A 14,209-nucleotide genomic window follows, 5' to 3' on the forward strand; every position below is an offset into this window, starting at 1 on the left:
ATGAAAAAATAAAAAACAAGTAGAAGTAAATAAAATAAAGAGACCATATTTAACAATTCCTAGACAAAATGTGAAAGGGATTCTCTCCTGGCACTTTAACTTGTGCTGATCGATGGATTAAAACAAAAAACAAACAAACAAAAAACTTGGGGCGCCTGGGTGGCTCAGTCAGTTAAGCGTCCAACTTCAGCTCAGGTCATGATCTCACAGTTCCTGAGTTCAGGCCCCACGTGGGGCTCTGTGCTGACAGCTCAGAGCCTGGAGCCTGCTTCGGATTCTGTGTTTCCCTCTCTGTCTGCCCCTCCCCCACTCATGCTAGTGCGCTCTCTCTCTCTCTCTCTCTCTCTCTCTCTCTCTCAAAAATAAACAAACATTAAAAAAATTAATTAATTAAAAAAACTTGAAAACAGCTGATATAATGTCAATACCATGGTTTACACGTAGGAAAGAAATTCTATGAACTGCAGTGGCCCAGGGTTTTGGTTTTGTCGGTGTGTATTTCATCAACGTTTGATGTATGTAACATACTTGATAAAACACAGGAAATGTGGGAGTGTCAGGATGACCTGGGGCTGCAGACATGCTGAAGTCAGAAGGCTGCTGTTTCTGAAAATAAACTTGCGGCAGGAGAGGACCAGACAAAGCGTGTTCCTAGCCGCAAAATGAGACCCGGGAGTCAAATCCCAGCACTGACAGAACAGGAGGCCCAGGGCAGGTCCAGGGCAAGTCCCCTCCAGGGCATGTAACTGCCCTGCTGGTGTCGGGAGAGGTTCACCAAAGTGATCTCAAGCAGGCACGCCCCTCATCTCTATTACAGCTCTTGAGGGAAACTGACATGTGCCTCAAGCCACCCTCTCGTGTCTGTTTAAAAACTGTTCTCATGGGGCGCCTGGGTGGCTCTGTCGGTTAAGCGTCCGACTTCAGCTCAGGTCATGATCTCACGGTTCGTGGGTGCTGACAGCTCGGAGCCTGGAGCCTGCCTGGGATTCTGTGTCTCTCTCTGTCTCTGCCCCTCCGCTGCTCACACTCTGTCTCTCTCTCTCTTTCTCTCAGAAATAGATAAACATTAAAAAATAAATATATTTTTTAAAAAGTCTCTTTACAGCCTCCTCTGTAATTCAGAGTCAGTTACTGATATAGTGTTTAACCGACACTACAATTCTTTCTCAAATGAAAATTAATTCCTGGGTTCTATTCTGCAAATAAAGATAACTGATTTTTGCAAGAAGCAAAGTATAACTTTGGTAGCAACCTAGCAACACATGTAAGTCTGGAGTAGTGCTCATTAGGCATATGTCTCGTTCACTTGAATCTAGTTACTGAAGGAATTATTCAATTAGAATGAACACTATTCCCATCTTCCACAGTTCTGAAAAGTCCTTAATAACTAGAAATGTCTACAGAAATCATACAGGAAAAAGATTTCACAAGAGAAGAAAGTCGCAGGTGTCAGAAAGCTGTACAAAGTAAGGTAAATTATGAAGATTATGATCATTTCCTACAGAAAAACAAACTTTTCCTCAATTTTGGTCAACAAATGTTCCACAATATCCACCAGGAACCAACAGTGGCCCCCACGCCCCGGCCACATGTCTCTGGTCCTCTCCTGCCTGGTGGTCCCATCAGTCAGGGTGCTCCCAGCAACCTCTCCCCTCCCCCGCCCCTCAGTAACGTCTGCCCTTCCTGCCGCCCCCACACTCTCCGGCTCCCTCTGCCTCTGGAGCACCAGGCTCCTGACCCTTCCACACCGGCCACTCCTTTGCTAGACGCCTCCCCCCTCGGCAGCCTGTAAGCGTTCATGTGCTCCAGGCCTCTGTCCTCGGGCCCTGGCTCTCCTCCTCGCTGGCCCCGGTGCCAAAGCTGCAAGGACCACCTCGTCAAGCCGCACCTGCAGCCCAGACCACTCTTGACCCCCCTCCCAAGCCTGTTGCGCTCTACTGCACCCCCCTCCCTGGACACTTCGGTTGCTCCAGCTGCTCTAGTCACAAACACTGGGTGCCACCCTTCGCATTCCCCACAGTCAAGCCACCAGCTAATCCCTCCGCCTCTACCTTCCAAACGTGCCCCTGGGCACCGGCTCCTCCCTCCTTCCTCCTGCGCAGGCCGATACGGCGCCTCGCCTGCATGTTTTCCTCTTACCCTACGTCTACCTGGGACACCTGCCAGAGCGCTGCACGGAACGGGGAACTCTGACATCACCCCCTGGCTCACGGCTGCCCGCTGCCTGCCCCCACCCTCTCCTCTGCACTGTGCCTCTGCCCCGGGCCTGGGAGCCATACGGGCCTCTCGCAGTTCCCGAAACCCGCCTGCCAGGCCAGTTCCCTCTGCCCGGGGCCCTCTCCCCACACCGGCCACTGACGGCCTCGGGGACGCCAGCCCTCATCAGCCCTCTTCCCACGATGCTAGTGTGTTGTTCTTCACAGTACAAGCTGCTACCACACAGTATGTCTGCGTGTTAATCACCTCTTCCCACTGGAAGGTGAACCTTACCACCGAACCCCCGGCTCCCAGAACGGAGCCCAGCACGCAGCAGGCGTGCAGTGAATGTTTGTTCAAGAAATGGACAAACGTTTGAGGGTTACTGTACCACGGACTGTTTTCAAAGTCTGTCCTCTGCTCCCAACATCTCTTTCTAATTTACAGATAAGGGATCTGATTTCTGCCACATGCACAATACAGACCTGTGCCAAAATAATCGAGGTATGAAAAATGTTAAATCTGCATCTCTCTCCAAGACAGACAGCTGCACTTCAGTACCGCAGGATGAATTACCCTAGTGAAGTGGTGACTATGTCCCAGAGCTGCTTAAAAGATGAGGCAATCCCAGAAGATTTTGAGGACATTTCCTGGGACAAAAGAAAATTTCTACCTTTTTTGATAATCGGTCTTCATTTTTTTGGCATCCCAAGGGATAGTCAATCAAAGCAATGGGGAAATGTTAATTACACAAATCAAAATGGGCAAAAACAAATAAAGCTTGACCGTGACTTGAAGTCAGATGAAAACTGCTATTTACTCCTGTCTTCTCTCTTTGTTCCTCTTAGAATAGTCGTTTCGAACGCTATTCTGTGGCAAATTACACCTGGACTGAGCAGCAGGCAGGGGAGACAGGAGGGCCGGGCACCTGCAGTGTGATCATCGGGACCTGACTTTTGCAGTGGCTGCACGTGGCCTCCCGGTACTTGCAGGCCTTTTCCACGTGGTCACGCAGGTCTCTCCTCAACACTTTCTCTTTGCAGTCAGCGCGGACACACGACAGCTCTTCAAACTGGCAATCGTTCTTTAAATGCACCTGTAAAACAAACGCTTCGAAATTCTTAATTGGCATAGAAATTCGATCGGAAATACCAGATTCCAGTCTCTACGCAGCTAACTCCTCCAGAAATGTTTCCATCCGCCACCAGACTAGGTTTCACGGAGAAGGGTGGCAAACATACTGGGAGACGATGAATTTCATATTCTATTTAGCGATCACTCAAACTATACTGCTTTTCAAAGGAGCAAGCCGACTCTCCTCCCTGGGCAAATGAATGGTTATCTGCCAAGGACTTTGTTTTATTCCAATTCAAATATCCTGGGGCGCCTGGGCGGCTCAGTCAGTTAAGTGTCTGACTCTGGCTCAGGGCATGATCTCACGGTTTGTGAGTTCGAGCCCCACGTCAGGCTCTGTGCTGTCAGCATGGGGCCTGCCTCAGATCCTCTGTCCCCCTCACTCTCTGCCTCTCCCCCACACTTGCGCGTGTGCACACGCCGTCTCTCTCTCTCAAATATAAATAAACGTTTTTTTAAAAGTCCAATTCAAATATCTTCCAGGATAAAATATGATGCTAATCAAAAGACGTAAGATGTAGAGTTTCATGATTTAAATAAAAAAAGAGAGAGAGTTTTAACGAGTCTTCCAAAATTAAAAATCAGTTCAGATTTCTTTCCATTCTAAATAGGCTGGGGGTGTTTAAAAACCAGTTGGCAATTCTGCCAACGTCATAAAAATAACACTCGGTACCCAAGCGGCTTGGGCCGCCTTCATGTCTGGTTGTGTTTTGGACATCAACGTAAACGTGGTCTTTCCGGTGCACACCAGCCTGCACGCTTGGGAAGTGCCTTCCTCACAGCAGGCCCGACCCTGACCCCCACCGCCCGGGGACTTACCAGCAGGTGTCCCAGGGTCAACTGCTCCGTGCAGCCCCCGCCCTCGTTCCTGCAGTAGATCTGAAGAGCCAGAATCTCTCTCTTGCAGCAATTATCCTTAAACACCTGAAATGGAACGACGGTTGTCTTAGAGGATTAATGTTTCTTCATCTCCACACGCTGCCACTTCAGACAAGGCAAGACCACTTTAAAAAAACCACCAGAGCATCTCTTAAGTGGACCTCAGGAAGCATTAAGGACTATCTTAATTTCTAATTTCTAAAGTAGAATGAAAGAGCTGTCCCCACTAAGAGACACAATTTAAATAATACAACCTCAACTACCTTCTTTTATTAGATAAGCCAAAAGAAAACAAGTTCCACTGAATAATTAAAGATCACTTTGGAGCATCCAAACATTTTGAATGGACTCTGATGTAACTTCAACTTCAACTGCCCTGGGGGCACACCAGGACCAGGTTCATATTTGACTCTGCAGACTTCCAGGAGTCAACTCGGTGGGGGACAGCTACGGGTGTGGGTGGCAGGACCCACTACGACTCAGGTCTTTTCAGATTGCTTGCTAAAGAAACACCAAAACTGGGGCGCCTGGGTGGCTCAGTCGGTTAAGTGTCCAACTTCGGCTCAGGTCATGATCTCACAGTTCATGCGTTCAAGCCCTGCGTCGGGCTCTGTGCTGACAGCTCGGAGCCTGGAGCCTGCTTCGGATTCTGTGTCTCCCTCTCTCTCTGCCCCTCCCCACTCACGCTCTGTCTCTCTGTCTTAAAAATAAATAAAACATTTAAAAAAATTAAAAAAAAAAAAAAAAAGAAACAGCAAAACTACTGTAAAAGATCACACTCTGCAGATGGTTTAGAAAACATTTGTTTTGGTTCTTTCTCCTAAGGCTATGTCGCTCATAACTCATTTTTCACCAAAAAGGGGGCAGCATTAGCCAGCCACTGAAACAAACTCTTTTAAATAAATACTGCAAAGATGGAAGTTAATCCAGTAATGAAAATGTTTCCCCCTTTTAAAAATTTTTTAATATTTATTTATTTTTGAGAGAGAGAGAGAGAGAGAGAAGGAGGGAGGGAGGGAGGAGAGAGAGACAACCATAGCATGAGCAGGGGAGGAGCACAGGCACAGGGAGACACAGAATCTGAAGAGGCTCCAGGTTCTGAGCTGTTAGCACAGAGCCCCATGTGGGGCCTGAACTCACGAACCATGAGATCATGACCTGAGCTGAAGTTGGGTGCTTAACTGACTGAGCCACCCAGGTGCCCCGAAAATGCTTCCCTTTGAAAATGAAAACCTTCCTTCAATTTTACTTTTCCTTTAGAAAATAAGCATCCTCCCTCCTTCTAGTAACATAGTCTATACCATCTTAGTCTTCAGGCATTTCTAAGAAACTCCTCTATATGTTACTGTCCTAGAACAGTAAACAAAACAAGGATCTTAACAGGCCTTTCTCATCCATAGGCAAAGAAACAGAATCAACAGCTGCTATGAGTTAAAAATAAAGTAATTTGGAGTCAAATCTAATCCTTTATAAACATGACTTTTTAAAAAACACACTAAAGTCACCAAACAGGTATTTTTAGCCAGTAAGAAATAAGTTTCTTTTTTGTGGCATTAAGTTCCCTAAGTCATTTGAGTTCAACATTACAGATAAAAAACATAGGTTGGAAACATCAAAACAGTGAAAAGGACAGAATCTTAGGGCTGGGCTTATTTACTGTCACTGTCCCAGGGTACGAATGTGGAGCCTGAGGCTGCACCGTGACCGCAGAGGCTGATCCCGGGCTCCGGACCCCACACTCCCATGAGGACCCAAGGCATCAGTCGGCATCATTTAAGATGCTCCGACAAAACCAGATCAATGCCACGGAAAACTAGGGCTAGTAACTCTGAACCTCTTCTCTCAATCACCCTGGTCCAATCCATGTTCACAAGTTAGTGACCCTGCAAGGATAAGGGGTAGAGTTGAGGGACGTGTTTTCCTAACAGCCCCCTCCCTTTTGCTGACTGCAATCCGGAGCAGCCAGTAATCGCTGAGGAACACAAGGTACGTGCACATTTTGCCCGTTCTGTCTCTCAACTGTCCAGGGACTTATGCTGGGGGCCCTAGCTCTGGATCCCCACGTCACTGCACTCACCTGGGCCGCCCTGACGACAAACCCAATATGTAAAGTGCTCTGGGCAGGAAAACCCCAGAGCAAGAATTTTACTGTGCAATTTAATGACCGACATTTAAAAAATCGTCAGGTTCATCAATCAAAGTATCAGTACCACACATTTTTACTGATATTTTAAGTACTTTAAGAATGAGTCGTTTCAAACCAAAAGTGTGCCTAGCAGGGTCTGACAACGCGCAGATGACCAGAGGCGCAGTGGTGGGGATCCGAGCCCCAGGAGGGAAGCTGGTGGGAGGCCCCCGCTCAGTCCTCTGAGAGCGTGCACTGAGGTCGAGAGCTTTCGCTGGCACACACAGTCACGTGGGGAGGGCAGGGCTGAGATCCTGCATCCGTCTAAGGACTCGGAGATAATGCGCAGGGGGCAGGCAGACAGCAAGTCCCGCGGAGCGCCGAGACCTGCGCTCTAGGAGCCGAACCCCAGCTGTCTGGGGCAAAGGCCCGAGAGGTGCATCTCTGTGTTTCACTTATACCTCCCGGGGTCTCAGGAGGTGGTGCCGCTACCATCACAGGTGAGGAGACAGGTTCGGAGGGTGAAGCACCTGGCCAAGGTCACCGGCTGAGCAGCCGCTGTGTGTGTCCAGTGCCCATGTGACACAGTTCCTGCCTGGCTCCTGCAGCACCGCCCTGACACCCCGAGATATGGTCACCGTGCCCGGAGCCCTGGATGCAAACTATACGCACAGTACTATGTGAGCAGCTGACATGAGAATTTCTTAAGCCCCCAAGGATACCTTATCTTTGATGATGCCTTCTTGACACGCGGTACATTTTGGGCTGGAGGAGCTGAGGGGAGAACACACGGCAAAGACATTAGACAGGGCGCAAGTCCTGTTCTCACGGGCAGCATCACGGCCAAGCATGCTGTGCGGAGTTCAGACCGGCGGCCAGAGCTCCGGGATGCCATGCTCTACTGGCTTCAAGTATCAAGCCACAGAAGAAAAGGGCTGCATTTTTTTGACGGTGATTTTTCACAAGGAAGTTTTTAAGCAGAACGGCTTAGATCAGTCCCACTTGGAAAGCCCCTTTCAATTAAAAGTGAAATTTTCTTTCAGAAACCAAAACTAGCTCTCCGTGGAGGAGCTCTTCTGTGTGAGCATCCACAGCTTACTGGGAGGGCCTACAAACGGTCTTGCTTTATGAAAACAGCCAGTACTTTCTCCATATGTTATCTTCCTTCACGACACACTGAAAAGCCAATGCAAGTCTGCAGTTAACAGTGCGAGAATCTGAAACGGACCCTGTGTATGAAAACCGTTCATCCACTACATCCTTCTCGTCCCCAAACGCAGGACACGAGCCACTGCTCCCCCGCTGCCCATTTTTGGACTTGATTCTAACTGCATCGTGTGTCTGGAAACCACCTCCTAGATATTAAAAATAAAACTAAGTCTGACCCTCTTTACTTCCACGGCCCCTGCCCGAGACAGGGAGTCAGCGGAGGCTTCGGGAAGGAGGGGGCGGGGTTGACAAGTACGTACCGGGGCCGTGGGCAGAGTGGGGAGGTTCCACAAGCCTGGAAAGCCAGGCAGGAAAACGGAGTGTTGATGGGAGACTTAATGTGTTTTTAAGTAAAGGTCATTCATGTAGACTATACTCATATGAAGCTTGTGCTAAATCGCTTTAATCATATGAATCGTTTTATGTCCATAGACCCAGAGCTGAGTAGCGTCCGGATAGGATCCCTTGACACCCGCAGAAACATGGAGCAGGACGAGAGCCAGGAGCAGAAAAAGGAGGGACACCAGAAGAGGAACAGCCCTCTGGATGCTCTGCCCCAGGAGCCCCTGCCCCCCACGGCCAGCAGCCCTCCCCCCTGGCCCGGAGCTGCAGTCCAGGTGTCTGCGTTAAGAGAAATCAGGTGCTCTGAGTCTACGCGGCCATCGCTAAGCTGGACTCAAGAGCCGTTTTCCCCACAAGCAGGGGAAGCGGAGTCCACCGTCCACGGTATGTGGGTAAGACCACGGCCGGAAGTGCCCGGGAGGAGGAGGACAGGGAGGGAGGCTGCCTGCTGTGTGACTCTCAAGGGCCCTGCCCTCAGTGGTGAATCAGGAAGAGAGAAGTGGGCAGACTTGCCAGGCCCCTGTGCCCTGGCAGCGGAGACCAAGTCTGAGAGCATCCTGCCATGACCCCCGGTGCCCGGCACGATGACCAGAAAATACCGGGGGACGAACCAAAATGCTTTCTTGGACAAAGGTATTTGTGCTGTAGAACTCCAGCCCGCCTCCCCAGATTCCCTGAGTGATTCCAAAACGGCACCGACATTGACAAGGGCTTCCGAGGGCTCACGCGTGCTTTGCTTACACTTGCTGGTTGAGTGTGGGCACACTGGGTTCCCAGCTAGGTTCCCGTCCTGCTGGCCCCGTCCTCGGTCTCTGCCCCCCACCCCGAGCACCTGCACTCTGAGGGCTCCTTCGGCCTTTGCTGATGGGTGTGCGTCCTGTACGGAGCCGCGAGCTTCTGGAGCAAAACTCAGCAACGCGGGCGGGGGGGCGGGGGGGTATCGGGGCACCGGGGCCAGCGTGGCGAGTGCCACGAGGAAGGTGGCAGGTGCGGCAGTGACTGCTGAGAGGCGCGTGTGGGGAGAGGAGACGGCAGTCTGGGGGACGGGGCTGGGTAGTCCAGGCCGCGCGGCACAGAAGCCTTGGAAGACCCAAGCACGACGTCCTCTTGGCTTTCCCTGGATGATGGCCGGCCGGGCTCTGAGAATTTTATCTGGGTTTCTCCAGAGCTTTTAACCTTCACAGAGTTTACTGTTTGGGGAAGTGAAGAAGGGGGCGGGGGAGAGACCGGAGAAGCCCACGACGCGGCGAGGGCCGACACGGGCAGCAGGACCCACCTCAGCAGGGCCGCCATGCAGGTCTCACAGAACCGGTGTCCGCACTCCGTCTGCTTCGGGTTACACAGCACCAGGCGGCACTTCTCGCACTTGTACTTGTCCTCCACGGTCTTCACAAACCTTTCTTTGTAACCTCCTTGCTCGGGGACGAACACGGACGTCCCGGCGCCGCGGTCAGGGTGCAGCTTCAGCGGCGGGTTCGTCTGCAGCGTGCCGGGGGATTCCATCTTTTTACTTGACTCCATGTCAGGAAGGAGAGATTCTGCGGAAAAGCAACAGCACTTAGTAAAACGTGTCACGTCGTCCGGCGCACGAAGTGAGAAACGTGGCTTTGGAAACGGGGAAGTGCCTGAGAGCCGAGGGGGCTTCTCCGGGTCACCTACCTCACAGGGACCCTCCCGACTCGAACGCGTGACGGGAACGAGCTTGAGCAAGCGTGCCTCTCTCCTTCCCACTCCACCCACCGTTACTGCTAACATGACCGTTCAAAAGGCTTCTGAAGGCATCAGCTGTGTCTCTAAAGGTTCTCTGAAACACAGGTAACGCTTTGCTGTGCTGTAACTTAAACGTGTAGGTGTCAGTCCGACATCCTGGCCAAAGCAACAGCCATCCCCAGCCGATCTTACTTCTCGGTTAGCCTCACTGCCGAGGACAGTCCCCGGGGCGTGACTCAGGCGTGGCCTGCCATCGCTGTGGAGCCTGTGCTGGGAACAGCGCCGCCCCTCCAGCAGCAGCAGGTACTGTCCGCCTCCTCATGCTGCTCTTCCCCCCGAGCAGACCCCACAGACCCCACGAGGCACCCACAATGCTCCGATCCGGGCGCACCGTGACCGGCACCTGCTTTCCACCAGCCCGGCCCACCTCACCAGCCCTGCGCCAACACGGCCCCCCGACTGCACACGCCGGAGCTTCAGGGTTGCACCCCCTGTGGATATGCAGGCCTTCCGGGCCTGGGGGCGGAGCTGGCAGAGGGGACATGGGGACTGAACGGGTCTCCAGTGCCTGTCTGGACATGCTCTCCTAGCGCACAAGGCGGCAAGTGTGGTGGGTTCCCACCTGCAAGTTCCCGTCAATAGGCAAAAGAAGCATTTCCTGGATATGAGCCACCAAGACCCCTGCGTGCGTGGACCCGCCGGCTGAAGCGCATGGCAGCACGTCCGGCCAACCTGCGGAGCAATTTCCTTAAGACTCACCAGGTCGGGGCACCTGGCGGCTCAGTCAGTTAAGCATCCGACTCTGGAGTTTTGGCTCAGGTCATGATCTCACAGTTCATGGGATTGAGCCCGGAGTCAGCGCAGAGCCTGCTTGGGATTCTCTCTCTCTCTCTCTCTCTCTCTCTCACTCTCTCTCTCTCTTCCAGCTCATGCTCTCTCCCTCTCAAAATAAATAAACCTTTTAAAAACCCAAAAAAAACCTCACCAGATCTCTCAAAACGACACCGTGTTCTTGCTCAATCCATTTATTTCTGCTATTTACAAAAATAAGGGCCAAATTCCTTCTACTTACAAGGCCCCGGGGCCTGTCCCCCATCGCCTTCCCCTCTCTCCTCAGTGCCAGGCCGCCACGAGCCAGTGTGGGGGCCCCCAGTGCACCCCGGGTTTGCTGGAACGAGCCCTCACGCCGGGCCGCAGGGTGCGGGTGGGGAGCCCACTCCCCGGAGCCTTGTTCTGCCTCGTGTGGGGCTGGAAGAATGAACGTTTCACAACCCGGGACATATGCGATGCCAGCAGCCTAACACCTGAGAGGTAAATGAATTAGTGTTCTAGCCACACTCGGGCTAGTTTTAATAAAATAGAACATCACTGTGGCGAAGTGTGGGAGCCTCCTGTGAAATCCATCTATTTATGAAAACAACAACAACAAAGATTTTAAAATGACCTCAAAAGGCCAGCAGCCCTTTGCTCACGAATTTGTTGATCAGAATCCTGTTCATGAAGACGCTAAGCGGGAGGTGCCTGGGGCTCGCTCTGCCCGTCAGAGATGATGGTTGCCCAGGAGCCGATCTGCTGCCACCTGCAACGGCTGGTGACCTCTCCCACTCCCCACCTCAGGCCCTTGCTTCTGCAGATGCTCTAGGTTGACCCCCGCCCCCGTTCCCGCGGACCGCACCTCCCCACCTTCTCCAGGGGGCTCAGCTCCGCCAGCCCCACTCGCCCGACCCCTCTTGCCCTGTCTGTACTTTCTCCACAGCACTTCCCACCCTCCGACACCGCATGCTCATCGCTTACAGTGTCTCTCCTGCGGCAGAGCCTGAGCTCCCCGGACACACGGGGTTTGTTGACGGAAAATGCCAGGTACCTAGAAGAGTGTCTGATGGGCAGAAGGCACCCGGTACACATCTGCTGAGCTAATCACGGAGGGAAAGGTGAGGTGTGAGCCATTAGTACCAAGCTGTGTTTCTATGACAACCGACTCTTCCAGGAAAAGAAAACTCCTCAGCTTTTGGATACGGTCTTGGAGATTCTAGCCTTGAAAACTCCTTCTTGGCTTATAAACAATTTGTGACTCTGGTATCTTAGCCAATAGTGCTTAGGAAGCTATGTGTTCAATAAACAGTCTGTAATGAGAAATACTTGATTCTTTAAAGGTGAATTTCCTATTTCGAGCCTGAGAGACAATTCACTTTGGATCAAACTAATGCTAAATGATGTCCATTTACCTACAACATGTCATAGTCTGTATAAGCAAGTATACAGTCTGGGATCTTTGGTTTTTGTAGGCCATCGAAGAGAAGTGAACAGATATGCAGAACGTATCCCAGGCACATCAAAGAAACATCACAGCAGCCCTGTCCCGAAGGGCAGAGGGCAGCCCACAGCCGGCAGGCCTGTCGGGACTCACCTGTAACGCAGGGTGTCGGCGTGGGCATCTCTGTCTGCAATGGGCCACTGTGGGCCTCTGACAATCCTACCCAGCATCCCTGCATCTCGTCCCATGCATGGCCCATTCCTGATCTAGGTTGCGAGCTGGAGAATGAGCCTTTGGGAAGGAGGGAAAGATGCCCCGCGGTGCTTACACTGCAGGAGCCAGAGACCTCCTGTGCCTTGTATTCATAAGGGAAGAAAAAGAAGCATAAGACAATGGTCTAAATGTGTAATGTCCACAATAGGCCAATCCACTGAGACAGAAAGCAGATTCATGACTGCCAGCGCTGAGGGAGGGGGAGCATGTACTGATGGGCACGGGGTTTCCTGCTGGGGTAACGGAGGTGTTCAGGAACCGGACAGTGGGGATGGGTGCACGGCTCTGTGAATACACAACAACCCACTGAACCAGACACTTTATTCTTTTTTTAAATGTTTTAATGTTTATTTGAGAGAGAGAGAGAGAGAGAGTGTGAGCGAGCAGGGGAGGGGTGGGGAGAAAGAGAGAGAGACAGAAAGAATCCCAAGCAGGCTCTGTGCTGTCAGCACAGAGCCCGATGCGGGGCTCGGACTCATGAACCGTGAGATCATGGCCTGAGCCAAAACCAAGGGTCAGATGCTCGACTGACTGGGCCACCCAGGCGCCCCTGAACCAGACGTACGAGGGAGCACCGTGAGATTTTCATTTATACCGTAACAGTACATGCCCTCAGAGAAGACAGCAAGCAACCAATACGGGGGAGTGAAGTGTGAAAAGCAAGTACCAGACCCCCTGACCTCGACGACCCAGAGGCAGACACTCCCTTCTGGGGTTCTGGGAGGGCGTACAGACATCCGGGAACGGCAAATGCACATAAAGAAAACCTGCCTTTCTTTTTCCCTCCACACAAACTGTGTTGCACATGCAAGTTGATCAGCAGCTTCCTTTCGAAAGCAGCGCCACGTTCTGACCGTTTTTCCCCGTCAGCATATACAGATCTACGTCACTACCCTGAAGGGCTGCGTACAGCACTCCGCTGGACGCTTCACCACAGTTTATACAGCCACTTCTACTAATGGACAGTGAGGCTGGTGCTGGTGCTTTGCGATTGTGAGCAATCTGCAGTGAACATTCTTGAACACCTATCTTCGCACGTTTGGGAAAGCTTACAGCGACAGAACTGCCGGGTCAGAGGTGATGTGTAACTCACAGGACCGTAATCACGCCAAACACTTGTAAAAGGTTGCACATTACAGATTCCCTCCAATATTCACTAAACTAGTAAACAGATATCATTTCAGAGAACCACAGCCCATTTCACTCAAATGCTGACGCTTCCCACTTTACTCTGGCCTCAGCAGCGTTTTCTGGAGAGTGCTGCTGGCCACACGGTTGTACAAACTCCAGGGCTCCCAGCCTGCGAATGCCGGGGGGCACACCCACTGCCCTTCCACGTGGTAGGAACACCCTTCTCCAGGAGCGACTCTGCAAAGGCTGGCCAAACTAACCACATTTTATTTCATAAACACAACATACCCACAACAGCTCTGTTCCTCACACGTCAGGGACACAGGGATGAGAACGTCCCTGCCCTTAGAGAGTTTTCGGGGAGTCACAAGGATGTGGGCACTCCAGGGCCAACAAACAGCGGACATGAAGAAACACCACCCAGGAGTTACAAAGGGCTGCAGATCTTCAAAAGACAAAGAGATCACCCCGGTTTTGGGGAGATCTGGGCTTCATGAATTGGACTGGTGGCATCATTTCAATTCCAACAGAAGAGAACAAGAAGGAGCAGCAGGAGACACAGCACAGGCAGGTGGTCATGGAGGGGAACCTGGTGTTAGGGGCTCTGGGGCGGAGCCAGACAGCCAGGACATCTGGCACTGAGTGGCCTGGGTGGTAAGGCTGGCCGGTGTCCTTCGCTGCGGTGGATCCTTGGGCACAGCGTTTATCCTCAGGGCCCCACTTCTTCTCTTCACCTGAAAAGCAGACACTACCCCTAACTGTCATAGTACTATCAGGAGTCACTGTAATACTGTATGTCACATCCGTCTGCATACAGAGAAGACACGTCCTCCCGCCAACAGCGGTCAGGGGGTCTGACAAGGATTGGGCTGTTTTCCTCATCTTACTTGGATAGCCCGCAAGCCTGGTTTAAAAAGCCCCTTCTCAGCAGTTGTAGAGGGGAGGGGAGGGGAGGG

The 14,209-nt window shown here is 51.8% G+C and overlaps 1 protein-coding gene across 5 annotated transcripts in view; it reads right to left on the reverse strand.

Moving 5' to 3' along the window:
* The window catches only part of TRAF3 (TNF receptor associated factor 3), a 131,438-nt gene that overhangs the window by 24,793 nt on the left and 92,436 nt on the right, over positions 1–14,209 (reverse strand). For all 5 annotated transcript variants that reach the window (XM_049612097.1, XM_049612094.1, XM_049612096.1 and 2 more), the window contains 4 exons: positions 9,162–9,423; positions 7,057–7,108; positions 4,150–4,254; positions 3,125–3,292 (listed from right to left, as the gene is read on the reverse strand). In XM_049612097.1, the coding sequence (XP_049468054.1) occupies positions 3,125–3,292; positions 4,150–4,254; positions 7,057–7,108; positions 9,162–9,406 (570 nt within the window). In that variant the 5' untranslated portion in view covers positions 9,407–9,423. The remainder of the gene's footprint in view (positions 1–3,124; positions 3,293–4,149; positions 4,255–7,056; positions 7,109–9,161; positions 9,424–14,209) is intronic.

Source organism: Panthera uncia, assembly GCF_023721935.1.
Source record: "Panthera uncia isolate 11264 chromosome B3 unlocalized genomic scaffold, Puncia_PCG_1.0 HiC_scaffold_1, whole genome shotgun sequence".
Classification (NCBI taxonomy): domain Eukaryota; kingdom Metazoa; phylum Chordata; class Mammalia; order Carnivora; family Felidae; genus Panthera; species Panthera uncia.